General features: G+C 39.9%; 1 protein-coding gene across 4 annotated transcripts; it reads right to left on the reverse strand.

Moving 5' to 3' along the window:
- Window positions 1-1,607: 1,607 nt before the first annotated feature.
- Window positions 1,608-15,377, reverse strand: ARHGAP11A (Rho GTPase activating protein 11A). Of its 4 annotated transcripts, XM_062619320.1 has the most exons (12): window positions 15,205-15,377; window positions 12,633-12,703; window positions 12,213-12,309; window positions 11,407-11,657; window positions 10,725-10,885; window positions 10,475-10,621; window positions 8,483-8,557; window positions 7,640-7,807; window positions 5,914-6,049; window positions 5,485-5,593; window positions 4,554-4,701; window positions 1,608-4,215 (listed from the first exon to the last, which is right to left on the reverse strand). In XM_062619320.1, exons 1-12 carry the CDS (start codon window positions 15,331-15,333, stop codon window positions 2,645-2,647), a joined length of 3,063 nt encoding a protein of 1,020 aa, XP_062475304.1. In that variant the 5' UTR covers window positions 15,334-15,377; the 3' UTR covers window positions 1,608-2,644. The 4 variants fall into 4 exon arrangements, with proteins under 4 accessions (XP_062475304.1, XP_062475306.1, XP_062475305.1 ...); XM_062619322.1 differs by lacking the exon at window positions 10,475-10,621; XM_062619321.1 differs by lacking the exon at window positions 8,483-8,557.
- Between the last annotated feature and the right edge of the window lie 636 nt (window positions 15,378-16,013).

The raw sequence follows: 16,013 nt of genomic DNA on the forward strand, positions 1-16,013 counted from the left end.
CGAGCCGCCTCTTTCTGATGTAGATGGGGAAAAGCCTGCTTTCTACAAAACATCCCCCGTTAACACGCACCCGAGCAGGGCTGCCGCTCCGTTGCCCCCACACCCTGCACCTCCGAGCTGCGTCCGTGGAAAGCTGGGCTCTGTATCCTTCCCTTCCCTTCCCCCAGTACCCAGGGTGGCTCAGCCGCCGCAGAGGCCCCCCCCCCCCGGCAGCCCCGCTCCGCCCTGGTCCCTGCCGCCCCCAGCGGCTCCGGGAGCGCCGCGCTCACCTCCCCCTCCTGGCGCTACGTTGCGTGTGCGGCGACTCCGCAGCCGCGCATCCTCCGTGCGCAGCCGCTGCCCCACGTCCACGTTCCCCCGGTGCCAGAAGGCCGGCAGCAGGTGTGCACCTGCCCGGCCGTGTGCTTGCTGCATGGATCTGTCCAGCCAGGAGATGACGCAAAGCTCGGTGGGATCTTGGCGATCTCCCCTTTCAGCTAAACACAATAGTCTAAAAATAAACTGAAGGGTGTTGATGGATTGACGGTTACAGGAATAAGGCATTACCCCGTGACTGTTCGTATTCCTGCTGTGATTTCTCTCCCGAGAATAATATGATTAATGGTCTACTTGCAGAATGATGCTTTACCTAACCACAGGTATGCCAGGTAACAATACGGCAGCCATCGCTAAGCGCTTGCAGCAGAGGACTCCAGGTTAAGCACGTGTGTGTACCACCCATAGCACAGGCTGATAAAAAGGCAACTATAAAAGGAACTTGCTAAATGGGGTCTGTCATTTAATAGCACATGGCAAAACAGTAATTTCTAAAAGCTATTTTATGTCACATCTTCACTGCTACTGACATGAATGTGACACATTTTAGGATAACTACAGAAATGTTGAGATTTATACCCCATAAACGAGAACAAATCCACAAACTACACATTCAAATGTAGATTACTGTCTCATTTTGCTCTTACATCTGCAGTTTACAGGATTAAGCAATAGGGACCTCCTTATTTACCTCAGTGATATAATACAAAATCTGGTGCTCTGGTGCCTACAGCCAGTCAAAGGCAGAGGGTAGGAGCATGTTCCTGACAATGGCAAGAAGCAGCTGCCTCTTTTGATGGTGGTGACTATTAACATTGGCTCCTTATTTCATTAAACTGGAGCTTCCAATACTTAACCACAACATCAAACAACCTTGTTAAGACCCTCTCATGACTGCTTCTCTGGTATTAGATCTGGACAATAATCTAGTAACTAAAGGAGGCAGGCTCAACTAGGCTGATGGGGGCAGGAGGTTTCTATCAGATCACTGAGCTGAACTGATCTGGCTAGGAAGTTGGGGGTATGTGGGGAAGGAGGCAGAGAATAGAAAGCAAGCAAGCAGAACTATTCCTTTCATTAACATATCACAAGAAGCTTAGAAGCCTACTCCTGCTAAATTATGTTGTACCATCCTTTTGCTAGTTGTGAGACTTACCAACATGTATCTATTATGAAGAGCCAGAACAGAATCACTTCTGACCTAAGTATTTTCCAACTTACTCCTTTTTGATGTCCACAGTTCACATATGACAACATAATCTAAATTTCCAAGTCATTATAGAAGAACAGGGTCAGAAAAGGGACACCACCAATGGTTTTATTAAAACCGAAATTATGCAGTGTTTTCAACTCTTACATTCTGCCAATAAGCAATTCACACATACAGAAAGCTAACGAACGGTTTCAAGTGTTTACTCTTAAATAATTTTACAACCGATAACAAACAAACAGTTCTAATTCCAAAAGATGTAAACATTTGCTTGTGCAAATCAACTTTTAACTCTATGGCTTCTTACATTCATCTCTTGCAACATTATCAGCATCTAAACCTGCTTCTGCAACATCTACTTAACACTGTTCTACTGCTCTAAAAATAAGTTAAAACCACCCTGCCATATTAAGATAAAAACATTTCACTGCTCACAACTGAAAATACTTGGTACCTATTGCAGAACACATTGCTGGATGAAGTTTTAAGATTTGTCACTTAAATGACCTGCACATTTATTTTGCCTGTGTTCCCATAATTCTCCAGTGTGTACATATATCAAAATACATTCTCCCAGTTTACTCCAATAGAAATAAATATACACTGTCTCAAAAGAAGTAGACATGGTATAAGATCCAAAGTAGTGCTACAATACACTTAAAACTAAGCAGTAGATAAATTTAACTACCAATACACAAGCATCAAGACATTTTCTTTCTCATGTCTGTTAGCTTCGTTTTAAATGTCAGAAATTTTTCAACTTTGTACTTAGTCTAAATACTGCAAAAACTTTGGGAGATGCAGCATGTTTTAAGAAGCTGAGATAATCAAGTATGGGATCTAATACAAACGTTTGTAAAACCAGGTTATTTTTGTTTTAGATGTCAATTTCAGTTGGGTAGACTTGACTAATATTTGGAAAAGTTTCAGTAAATGAAGAAAACCTCAACATAAACTGTTATTTGTGCAAGTCTGACTCATACAGTTAAAAAAATAAAAAATAAAAACAAAAAAAAAGAAAAAACCTGACAAATAGAGCTAAAACATTAATCATACAAATTGAGATTTTCTAGAGGTTAACCAAGTTACAATAAGCCAAATTAACCATCATATTTGATCTCACAAGTCTATAGGTTTTGCAGCTGGTAGCAGTTTCACTTTAGATATTGGATTCTTTGGAGAGCCTCTGTAACAAACTCTTTCTTTTCCTGGAGCACCTCTTGCAATCGTAGATTTTTCTGGAATATTTATATTTGCATTACCTTTTAAACTGGATTTCACTGGTCTCTGATTGGTTAGATCCTCTAGAACAGACTTTGATGAATGAACAGTCACTTTCGGTTCGTGGATTCCAGCAGTTCTGACAGAAACATCAGGCTTGTCTGATGGATTTAACAGCCTGCCACATGATTTGGATGTTAAGTCTAGCTGCTTACGAGATACACAAACTTGGTCATGTGTACTTTCACTCCTGAGTGGCAACGCCACAGAATTTTCTGAGGGCTTTTCTGTGCAGGACAATAGTGCAGAATCATAGCTCAAAGACTTAACAAGCGGTGAACCAACCTCACTCGCTTTAAGCAGCTGAGAGCCTACAGATCGTCTGTTAGCCTCCAATAAGGAATTAATTCTTCTTACAGACTGTCTAACAGGAGTACGTTGAAACTTAAGAGGTGGTTTAGTTTTGCTTGCAGAACGCGGATTATTTAATGAAAGTTTGTTGAACCATTGTATGTGGTCAGAAACCTTTCCATGGTCAGAAACAGTTGATGGCTTAGTTAAAGTTTTATCAGAATTTTCAGCTTGCAAGTATTGGTTGCCTATTTCAGTTTGCGATTTAGGCAACTCTGAAGTAGGAAGCTGTCCAGCCACAGGAAATTTAGCAGTACCTTCTTCCACATTACAGCATTTTACCACACAGTTTTCAGCTGTTTGTGAGTGCATTAATTCTGTTTCCTCTTTTCTTCCAAAGGAATCTAAATTATTTAAGTCATCTTTTGATGAACTGTTCTGAAGAGCCAACTTGTCTTCCCTGGCCAGTACTTGCAGAACAGGAAGTTCTGTTACATTTTTTATAACTGGCTTCAGGACTTGAAGTTCAATCTCAACAGAAGTTGTGAAGTTTCTTTTCCCCAATAGTTTAATTTCATCTTTTTTTGATTGCTGTTTATCAACAGCATAAGATTGATTAAATTGGTGTGACATCTCTCTGGATTTTGTATTCGCTAGATGTTCAGAAACTTCTTCAGCTAACAATTCTTTCTTTGGACTGATCCCACTGACACACAAGGTTTCCTTTAATGTTTCATCTGCTGCATCTGAGAAGGAAGACTTTGTATCACCCCTCAAATTGTGAAGATTACTTCCAGATGCAGAGAAAGCTTGCTTAACTTTCAGCAGTGTTTCTGCAGTCAAATTACTTTCCTCTTCACTAAGTTGCAAGCTGTTGTCTTGTTTGCTTGCAGCTGTGGAGTTGAATTCATCTGGAATTAATGGTGGCTTTCCAAATACCAAAATGGATTCTGAAGAACTGATTCCCATTTTAGGGTGTCCTGGAAGAATCTCCTCATTCCTGCTGATCACCTGAGAATCTGCAACAGTAGTACTATTCCATGACATTCGATTAACTACTTTATTGTGACATTTTGGAGTTAGCAAGTTTTCTTCTGACTTGCTCACATTCTTTGAACCTTAAAATAAATATCATAGTGTTTAAGAATGCTGTTTCATGATCATAATGATTATAGGCAAAATTCTTGCTAAAAACCTTAATTATCAAAGCAGCAATGAATTAAAAGATGCTATTGCTCCTTTAAGTTTCAGAGATATGAAAAAAGATTGTAATATTAAGAACTGAAATCACATCTCATCTCACTTAACAAGAGGACTACTAAAATACACTAGAAACACAAGTTTGTCCTAAACTGATTATTTTTCCCCGGAGGTCACTAACTTTCATTCATAAAGTTACTTTTGCTTTAGAAAAAAGAAAGTTTCCCCCACCTAATGCATTCTGTTAGATGCTCACCTTTCTTAGGGAATTTTTCACTGACACGTGGGCTGAAGAGTACATCTTTTTTTGCGCATTCGGTTCTGTTTTCCAAACCTTGTTGACTTGCAAGACGCCTTCCAATATTTTCAGATCTATTACCAACTGCACATCCTGATACAATATTCTTGAATGAAAGGCATTAATTACTTTCATATAATCTTGTAATTTGGAATCTCATTTACAGAGGAACCTCCAAGGAAAAGGCTATGTAAATCAGCCATAGCAGACTTTTCTTGGTTGTACTTCATTTTCCCTTGATTCTCGGTAGACCTAGGTGGGGAACAACCCACCTGCAGTAAGGCAGGCTTAACCACACTCTGAACATAGTGATTCTGTGCATAGGCTCTGCAATATTTGAATTTCAGAAACTGAGACCAACTGATCACAATTGTGGCAGATCAATCCCAGCTAGCAGGTAAGGTCCCATCCAGCCACTTGATCATTCCCTCCACTCTCCAGCAGTATGATGGAGAAAATTGGAAAGGCAAAAGGTGCAGGGGAAACAAAATCACCACCACCTCCCAAAAAGACCCCCACCAGACAAAAAACCCCCACAAACTACCAAACCCACAAGTGACACAAAACCAGTCACTCATGACACGTAGACCAATGCTCAGCAAACCATGAGTAGTGGCTACTTTGCAAAAACTCAACCCATCCTGGTTTTATTGGTGAGCATGATACTGTCACCAAACAGTTCCTTGGTCAGTTCAGGTCAGCTATCCAATCTGTCTCCTCCCCTAGCCAAACCCAGAACAAGCTGAGCAGTTAGCACTCTATGAAACTAAACCTAAATCTTCGTGTCCTTGATAACAGGTCCTTCCTGCTACTGAAACTACAGTGCCCAAAACTTGGGATTAAAATATGCACAGTAACAAGACAACTAGGTTAGAAGCAGAATACTTACCATTTCTCTGTTGCTTTTTCCCAAACCAAACTTCAAGCGTAATGACCTACGAACCATTTCTTTTCGACTAATCTTTGGAGAAAAACAACCTGTCTTTCCTGATTCAGCCCTGGAAGGACAGAGTAGAACAAGTGACACTAACACTTTAGGAGAGCAATGAAAATACTGACACTTATTTATGGCTATTTCCTCTAGTTCTACTTTTGCTGTTGCCTTCTTGACAAGCTTTCCTAATAGGCACAAAAGGTTAATATACCAGATCTTTTGCTTAGCTCTATTTTGCCACATTAGAAAACCTGGTGATTTTAAGATACTATAAAAATTTGTTATGTTATGAACACCAAACAAGACTGAGATTTTACACATCAGTCAAGGGCTCTAGACCTACCTTTCCAATTTATCTTTAGTTTGAGAGTTAAGGCAAATTACCTGTATAATTTTTTGCTTGCATGTCTTTTACTTCTTCTGTTCCCTGTACTAGACAGATGATTTTCACCAGCAGTTGAAGGAGACAGTGAGATTTGTGATGACTCAAGACACACACATGGGCTTGCTTCAAAATGAACTACAGGAACAAAACCATAGTGACTATTTTAAGATCATGTAAATATTTTCCAGAAAAAGATTTAAGTTAATACAATAAGGAATACATTTTTAAACAGCACAGATTTGTTTGCTTGTTTTGGGGAGTGCTGGCTTGAAATTTCTTTGACTTCCACTTTTCTTTAATATTAAACAAAGCTGTTGCTTGTAGCATTCATAGAAGCAGAAGAATGCAATCTATTGCATGCTACTGATATTACTACCTCAAGTTTCCACGCTATCATCAGATAAGTTCCTCAAACTTAAGAGCTTAATAAGAAAAATTAAATTCAGCCTTAATATTATTTGCAGTGTGCTTCTTTTGCATACCTAGCCAGAACAGTTAAAGCAACAACAACTGAAAGAGTTGCTATTCCAGTAAGCATTTTTTAATTAAACAGATGCATTATTTCTGTCTTTGGGAAGCGTTACTGATTTAGTTGCTTATCCATAGGAACAAGAATTTCATGATGAGCATGAAGTGGTTTAATAAAGCAAAGCAATTCTCAACTGAGGAAAAAAAGCCCTGATCTTCAGGCAAAACCAAACATAGCCAATCCAGAAACTTCTTTTTACTCTAACTTCAGTTGGCACCACATTAAGGAACCAAACAAAACAGGATCTGCAGAATACTTGGAAGCACTCTAGTAGAATGAAATGGTATTAAAGCATTGTCGAGTGTTTTGGTTTTGGTTTTTTTTTCCTCTATAGATTGAGGGGTTTTTAGGATCTAGAGAAAACAGGAGGTGATTGGATTCAAGAAAAACTTTTATAACAGCAACAATTACATTTCACTTAGAGCTAAGACCTGCTATTTAAGTATTTAGGAGAGAGAAGACTACAACTTTAAAAAGGTTGGAAGCACAGGAAGTCTTCATGGATTTGTGTGCTAAGACACAAACGCAAGTACAACCTAGATGGTACAGAGGGACTGAAAAAGATAAAAACATACAGTGGCAAATTTGAGAGATTAATAGAACAGAAAACAAGAAACAGATTTTGCTTTAGGTCAACCCATGCAACATAACAGCCAGTGGAGAAGAGAAGCCCTGGAGAAGAGAAGGCTGAGTGGAGACCTCATAGCAGCCTTCCAGTATCTGAAGGGGGCCTATAGGGATGCTGGGGAGGGAGTCTTCATTAGGGACTGTAGTGATAAGACAAGGGGTAACGGGTTAAAACTTAAACAGGGGAAGTTTAGATTGGGTATAAGGAGGAAATTCTTTCCTGTTAGGGTGGTGAGGCACTGGAATAGGTTGCCCAGGGAGGCTGTGAATGCTCCATCCCTGGCAGTGTTCAAGACCAGGCTGGACGAGGCCTTAGGTGATATGGTTTAGTGTGAGGGGTCCCTGCCCATGGCAGGGGGGTTGGAACTAGATGATCTTAAGGTCCTTTCCAACCCTAAGTATTCTATGATTCTATGATGAACATAAACACAGACTAAGACAGGGAAGTCGTGCAAGGAGCATTGTTAAGTGAAGTTTATCAATGACTGCCTAACAAGAACAGAAGTCAGTACCTTTAAAAGCCAGAAACAACCTCTTCAAGCAGCAAGAGAAAAGTGAAGACACTGTACCTGATGCTGGTGTTGAGCTGCTGGTGAAAATGCTACTTGGTAACAACTCAAAAGCAAAACTATGCTTTAAAGATCGTCTCTTCTTGCTGGACAAGCCCTGAGAGCAGTCAGATGGAAGTTTACGTTTGGTACTTGGAGTAAGAACCACCGGAGTCACAGATGAAAGGACTGAAATTAAGAAATCCAAATTTGCAAAAACAACTTAAAAGGGTGAGAGTTTACAAAAATATAAATAGAGGGTTGTTTTGTTTGTTATTTAACTCTAGTTTAAAAAAAGAGTACTGTTGTAAAAGCTCAGCCAAAGTGCATGCATTTTGAAGAGGCAAAGCAATCTGTATAGCTTAGGGGTTGGTTTTATTTTGTTGTTTTGCTGCAGAGTACCAGAAAAGAAAATCCAAACTCACACATTAATAACATAAGGAGGGGGAGGGGGGGAAGGAAGTATGTATTAAGAAAAAAAAGAAATAATTGTCATCTTATGTAAGTTTAAGAGAGATTAGAAGTGAAAGAATTTCAGTATTGGTAAATTAATTCCAAAGATGATAAAATGCTGCACTACTGCACTGAAGCCTTAGCATGCATTAGATGAAAAGCACAAATTCAGTTCTGTAATCCTAGAATCACACACCCGCTGCTGCAGTGACTGTAGCTGCTCCAAAAACTACAGTAAATGCAGTATCCTCAATAAATATGTAACTATATTCAAAGTTTTAAACTACTTAAAACATAATCAGTTATCTTCAACTAAGTTCCAGTTCTTCAGTTAAAAAAAAAAATAAAATAGTTGACAAATCCAGAAGATACTGCATAGGTTTTATTTAGTAAGAATACACCAATACCTACCGCTTCTGTCTTGTTGTGGTGTAGTGGATGGTGTTCTGTTAGATTTAAATTTATTCAATGCACCACTAACAATATCTGAAATGCAAGACACAGCAAGGAATCAAATTTAATTATGAAGTTTGTCTTGCTCTATTTTCAACTCAAGTTTAACTTGTATTCTTTCAGAGAGAAAAAACAAATCAGTTTAAATGCTTGCTTTATGTAAAGAAAAATATAAATCTTCTCACAAAAATGTTTATTCATTTCACAGTAGCTGAAAAATTCTATTTTCTGTGAAAAAAAATAAAATCATGCATGGATGACAGAAGTTTCTTGTAGAAAATTGAATTCTACTGGTCATTATAAAATTATATGCCTTGTGATTTCTTGTAGACAAACCTACCAGGTACCCATTCAAGTCTTCCTCAAAGTCTCAGTGACTTCCACACTTTACTAGACAGTCATCTTGAAGCTGAAAAGCTCTTACAGCTTTCAAGTTAGGCCCAAACAGAAGTATGAAGGTAACATACAACTTTTCTGTGAACTTTTTTTTTTTGTTTGGGGTATTATTTTTTGAAGGCAAAATTAAACCCAGCAGAGTAGTTTTACTCAGCATGAAGTTTTACATTTACCCTGTTTTTAACAGTATAAAAATAGAAGCAGATTACACACACAGGAAAAAAAAACAAGAACAAAAACAAACAAAAACACAAGCCAAAAACCACAACCACACCACACCTTGGCTAAATATATGCAATAATGAAACCTTAAATTCAGTTGCTGTCTTGTTTAATATTCCAGGCACATGAGCTGAATACATACTTATACTTTTGTATCAGTACATATAAGATCAGTGTTACAGTGGATTTGAAGTCAAGAATATGTGTTCCATAATATTTCTTCAAAGAAAATGCAGAACAGAGAGCATACCATTTGATTGGCCGTATTTGGCAGAACAAAGAAACTACTGAATGGCTAAACTGAAAAAAAAACAAAAAACCCACACCAAAAAAACAGATGCCCAAACCAAACGCATCCATATCAGAGGACACAGTATCAGATAATCATAGAATCATAGAACAGTTAGGGTTGGAAAGGACCTTAAGATCACCAAGTTCCAACCCCCCTGCCATGGGCAGGGATACCTCACACTAAACCATATCACCCAAGGCTTTGTCCAACCTGGTCTTGAACACCTGAATTGAAAGTTATGCTTCAAAACACAAAATAGTTACTTAATTTAAAACACACATGCCATTTATATCCTTGCCTTCTCATGATCTGACTTAAATACCTAAGTTTCCAAGTATAATTTCAAAACTAGCAAGAAAAAAAAAAAGATAAATAAACAAAAACAAACAAAAAAACACCAAAAAAAAACACCTTTACTTTATAGCAGCCCTCCAGTATCTGAAGGGGGCCTATAAGGATGTGGGGGGGGACTCTCTGGCAGTGGTAGGACAAGGGGTAATGGGTTCAAACTTAAACAAGGGAAGTTTAGATTGGATATAAGGAAGATGTTCTTTACTGTGAGGGTGGTTGAGGCACTAGAATGGCTTGTCCAAAGAAGTTGTGAATGATCCACCCCTGGCAGTATTCAAGGCTGGGTTGAACAGAGCCTTGGGTGACACCAGTTAGTGCAAGGTGTCCCTGCCCATGGCAGGGGGATTGGAACTAGATGATCTTAAGGTCCTTTCCAACCCTAACTATTCTGTGATCCTATGATTCTGCAGCAGGATCTGGACTCGAAAAAAAGGCCAGAATATTAATCTGGTTTCACAAATCTGAGCACAAGCAAAATAGCTTTCTTGGCAGACAGACACATCAGAATACAAGTGAAGTAAATATACAGTAAATATTATTGAGGTCTTGTATAGATTTTGCAAATCAAACCCAACAAATTTCACAGGCCTGTCTTCTGCTTGTGGAAGCAGCATGTGCTTAGATTCAGCAAACATCAAGTTTCAAAATAATTCGATTTTAGTTGCTGAAACTTTCAGACAACATACCTACCCCCAACACTTTGGTGCCTCCTCTTCTTGCATTCACTAGGAGATTCATTTTCACCATCTTCATAGCCCCACAGTGAGGGAGTAGATTGAAAGGCATCAACATCTAACATTGCAGGAATCTTTTCCAAGATGAATTCTGGTACTTGCCCTGAATTAGTTGAGAAATATTTTTTTAAAAGTTACCTTACAAGTTGAAAACTTGTACACAAGTATGTGAAACAAGACATTTTGATAAACATTTATCACCTTACCGATTTCCGATGCATGGTCAATAAGTGTTTGCACAACAGCAACTTGCAAGCGAATTCTTTTTTCTGTACTGGCTGACATCTTTTCATTCTCATTAGAGTGCAAGAGGTTGGGAGCAAAAATCACTGCCAGATTACTGCTATCCATTCTGTTTTCTTTGGATCTTCACAAGAAAAATTTGAGGGTTCACACAAATTATCAGGACATAAGCAGTGGAGAGAGAAAACACCAAATAAGACAAATACCATTTGGAAAAGAAAAAAAAAAAAGGACTAATTCATTTGAGCACTTACATACCAAGAATAATGTGTTTAGACTTATGCACCCCAGGCTAAGTAACCACACAACTATGTTACTGAAATCAAGAGGTTACAGACCCTGGTCAGTTCTGGGGAACGCAAGGCGCCACTTAGATTACGTGAATTTTATCAGTCACTCCTTTTGTTTTCCAAACAAGAATGAGGAATACAGCTATGGAAGAATGGAACAAAGTCTAGTCTCCAGCAAAATACAGTTTCATTAAGGTAACACTTTGGATTTATGAAAGAAAAGACCACAACTGAATTCTAGAGAATGACTGCAGATAAAGTCATAAATCACTCACAGAAAGTTATAGCAATTGCCTGGAAAGAGAAGTCATTAAAGGAACTGGGAGATCTTTACAAGGACTCTTTTTACACTGACCTGAGGGACACAGTTCTCAGAAAGTTGAAGAAGTATCTCAAAGCTTGGATTGTTCTGTCAGCCATCAAACATGACAGCAACACAGTTGCAGTTTTCTTCTCATTTCCTAGCTGCTGAGCTTTGAAAAGGCCTTCCTGCAGGTGAGGTGGAAGGATGGGTTCTGGCAGCTCTCTAAAGAACTGTTTAAGAAGCCCTGCAACATCACATGGCAGTGCAGCTGAAAGGCAGTTTTCACCTTGATCCAGTTTACTCTGAAATTGTTCATAAGAAAGATGATTTGAAGTCTTCAATATACCATCAAGATTCCTAAGTTCAGGAATTAATCCTCTAGCCCATATCAGAGAAAACAGTCACAACTTGCCCATTTTTTTAGTTTCAGCCTTGTCATGTTTTACTTAACTACAGTATCTACAAAGAAACACAGATAATGTTGTCAGACCACATGTGTTAATTTATGTATTTCACACATGCCCATCCTTCTGGGAGAACACAGCTAAACAAATATCCTTATGGTATCCAGTGTGTGTAACTGCCAACAAATTTGTTCAATCCCAAAGTGTACTTTTGCTGTCTAGAAAGCTGAAAAAATTCCCAGAGCAGGGAGAGGGGGGAGGTGAAGTTTGCCATTTTCTGAACTAGAGCTCTTCTAATTTCTAAAACAAGTAATATTACCTGTCTACTTCCAATATTAAAGCTTGACTATAACTGAAAGGAGCCCAAAAACTAAAACATGCAGATGACCAAGTGAAATGCAGATTTATTTTTTTTAATAAAAAAAACCAAACAAACAAAACTGTCAATAATACCTTTAAAGCTTTTAAACGAGCAAGAGATCCAGACTTTCTGAAGAGTCCCTCGGTCTGAACATGTTCTTCCAAATACTTACAAGAATCAACAAGAAAGCTGAGGAAAAAATGGTAACATAGTAACATAGTTCTGATACTCAGAATAAGATTTATCTTTTCCCAGAAAAGCTATTAAATGATAAACAGATAAAGCACATATAGGATAGTTTTTCCGCAATGACAAGTAGCATAAAGAAATACAATTGAATGATAGCTGTGGCTCTGAATTCCCATCTAACTTCTGCATCCCTTCTTCTCCAACTGAAACTATTCTTACATCTCCTATAAGCTTTAGCAGGTTTGGAATAAATACGTTCCCTCTTCTGACAAGAGTTCAATACTATAAAGAGAGCAAAGCATAAATTTAAAGTGTCAATTTACCTTGGAATATAACCATATTCTGGCACAAGTGATTGTGGTAGCGCATGAAAAGATATCCCAAAGATTTTACCCTAAAACACAAAATTCAATTAATGTTTTTCAAAAGTTGATAGGATACCAACTACATACAGTCAGGAAAAGCACATATTCCACAAAGTACAAAAGGAAGGGTAGTTCAGACAAAGAACAGTCCCTCAGATAAGACAGATAGGAAAAGAACTATCTTCTCCAGCTATCTGTGTGTATGCTGGTACAGGTAACACCCTAGATTACGTGAAAGAATAGAAAGGTTTTCTGCAGTATGTTTTGCACTTTTTTTTTTTTTTTTACAAGGGGACCATTTACAGGTAATATCGTAGGGATATTAGACTCTTCTGGAATCTCACTGTACCTTTTTGACTATTTTTCTTAAAAAATCAACGCAACACAGAATATATTTAAGTGTTTTGTTTTGTTTTTTCCCCCCCCATCAGCTGATGCACTCAGGATTGCCAATTCATGGATGATCAAACTCAACAGAATAGTCTAGAAAGTTGTTCTAAACTCTTACATTTAGCATCTGTACTTGAGAAACAGTTACGATTCCATTGTCTTATAGCTGGACATCAGTTTATCTGTTACATATTAGAAAACAAGCAATTCCTTCAGCATCTACTGTTGCTCACCTACAGCATTTAAAAAAAATAAATATCCAAGATTCCTGCACAGTTATAAAAGCTGACATTTCAATGTTGCAATTTGTACTTTTATTTCTCTGCCCCACCTCTTTCTACTTGTATTTGCTGAAGGTTCAACCCAGCTCCTCCCCAAACAGGAGAGGATTGGGATCATACCCAACTTGTTATCAGAGATGAATGCAAACTCTTAGTCATTTATACCTGAAATTCAAAGTGCTGACCATGTTGAGACAATAGTTAATCAATAACTAACCCACTAGGCCACTCCAGGCCTACAAAAAAACAACTCGATAAGGGAAGAAAAGCAACATTGCCATTGTATTCCAAGTTGCTACTAAAAGTACAAAAAGAGAACTAACTCCAAGATACATACTATTTGGGGTTTGGGTTCCCCCTTCCCTTCTCCCCCCTGTATTTACAAGATTATGCAATAGAGAACTGCAAGTGACTTGTAACATAACATTCAATATTTGTAACCAATACCCTCACTTTGCTAGGTTTTGTTTGAAACATCAGAAGTAACAATTTGAGTTCTTAAAGTTTTCTGTTCCTTTACAATAGAAATAGAATGCACCCAGCAAACCAATATACTCTATACCTTTGCCTACCTTGGTCAACTGTTATTTAAACATGTTTTTTTCCTCTTATTTAAGTACCACAGGCACCTGTATACACATCTTTTATCATCACATATATTTATTATTCACAGCTCTTATTATCTTCCCTTTAAGTGGGAGGGAGAGGGAAGAGCCTAGAACCACATGCTTTATATGGCTTTTACTTTACCCTTGCTTTTTGCATTACCGGACAACTCAAGCATGTTTTTGCAATTTCCTTGGCTTATATTGACTAAGGGTCACTACAGCATTTTGTAATATCTCCATCTTACAGAAAGCTCATTGTGAGAATGCTCAGTTCTGTGCCGTATCAGTTGCATGGAGAACTTGGTTAGGACATGATAGCATCCATGCTTTAAGTTAGAGTCTACCAGAAAATCAGTGTTCTGAAATAGTCTTCAATGCTGTATAAACTGGCATCTGTTACGTTTAGTTTTACTTAAGAGCACTGAGACAGAAAGCACACTTTTTCCCCTTCAACAAATTCAAAGTAGGTATTTAAGGTAACAGGATAGATTTCATTCCTCAGAGCACAGATCTCTGTACCAAAATATGTATATAGCCATATCTTATACTGAGAGACCATAAAAACAAAGCTCGTCAAAGCAAAAATCTAAGGAATCAAGTAAAAATAAGAAACATAAAGCTTTTAGAAACAATAGATACGTATTCTGAGAAATAATACAATGACAAAGATTTAAATTCCATTGTGACTGACATTAAACACAGTAAAGAGTAAAAAGCTCTTGTGCAGATCAGAGGCATGAATGCGTGTTTGAGTGGCTATCAACTACATCAACACAGAAGAACCATCTCCTTCACCATCCGATCTACCTCGCAGCGTTCAGGTCCTAAATAAGGGTGCGGGTGTGCAGTGGGGGGAGGAATTTAGCATCACTAAACCACTATCTAACTACATCACGACATGGCCACCCTGAGGAACATCTGGAGCATTTGCTTGCTGAGGAAAAAGGGGGAAAACCGACTTCTCTCCTTGAAGGGATTCAGCCGTCCGCCCGCCCCACCCCCCGAGAGAGGGCTAAACCCCATCAAGGATAAGCAGGAACAACAGCGTTACGGTGACGTCCCCGATACCAGAATCGATGCCCACCGAGGACGGAAGGCCAGCTACCAGGCTCACATTAGCTTTGCTCATATTGCAGCAACCACCGAGCTCACCCACCCCACCGCGGCGGAAAGCCGGGTACCGTCGCTGCCCGGCCAGAGGGTGTCCCCCCTAGGCACTGCAGCGCTACCATCCTCCTCAGCCCCACTTACCTCCGCAGCCGCCGCTCTGGGCTGCACGGCCGCCTCCAGGCAGCTCCCACTCTTCACCTTAATTCCGTAAGAGGCCCGCAGATCCTCCAGCACCGCCAGCCGCACCACCCTTCGCCTGTGCTCCGCCATCCCAGCGCCCGCCACCTCCCCGCCCTTTCGCTCCCCAGCCCCTCACCGCCTCTCACACCCTACTCAGCGCCATCACAACCTCGCAACATGCAAACCAAACACCCTCCACTCCCGCACCACCGGTTACCACTCAAACCCAGCGCCTCGCCCCGCCCGCGCCTCCGATTGGGGCGCTGCCGCATTCGAAATCAGGCCCCCTCAGCCCAACGGCTGGGGCGGCTTGTTCGCATGGCGCCTGATTCCTGCGCGCGTCCTCAGCCTCTCTCAACTGCGAAGGCTTTCAGGCGATCGCGATGGGCACCTAAAGGCTCTCCCTCACGGCTGCTGGTGCTGGGGCCCTGTGGCGGCAGCGCGGTGTCTTTGGAGGGCAGCTAGGGCCGGTTGCCGGGTGGTGTCCGCGAGTGGCTGCGTGCAGCCGGGTCCTGCCGGGTCTCTGGGCAGTGGGAGCTGGCGCAGAACAGGCCCAGCAAGCCGGGAGGGGGGCATCTCAAACACTACCTCCGCGTTTCCTGCCGCTCTCCTCCAGCAACTCACAGGGCAGTGTTACCAAGTTTTAGGGTTAGCTTGGTTGTTTACTTGGAAATGTCTGCTTGTTTACTTGACAATAAATTTTAATTTAAAAAAGTAAACCACTGCAGTTTTGTGAGGAAACTGAATTCTTAAAGGAGGAATGAACATGC

This window comes from Pezoporus occidentalis, unplaced genomic scaffold (assembly GCF_034315485.1).
Source record: "Pezoporus occidentalis ecotype Australia unplaced genomic scaffold, CSIRO_AGI_Poc_V1 ctg21, whole genome shotgun sequence".
Classification (NCBI taxonomy): Eukaryota; Metazoa; Chordata; class Aves; order Psittaciformes; family Psittacidae; genus Pezoporus; species Pezoporus occidentalis.

Bases quoted from the DNA above. Each gene is read 5' to 3' on its own strand.
- ARHGAP11A (XM_062619320.1), bottom strand. From the start codon at position 15,333: ATGGCGGAGCACAGGCGAAGGGTGGTGCGGCTGGCGGTGCTGGAGGAT. The intron at 12,310-12,632 runs GTAAATTGACAC...TTTTTTCCTCAG, and splicing joins GAATATGGTTATATTCCAAG to CTTTCTTGTTGATTCTTGTA. The intron at 11,658-12,212 runs GTATTATTGACA...GAACAATTTCAG, and splicing joins CTCGTTTAAAAGCTTTAAAG to AGTAAACTGGATCAAGGTGA.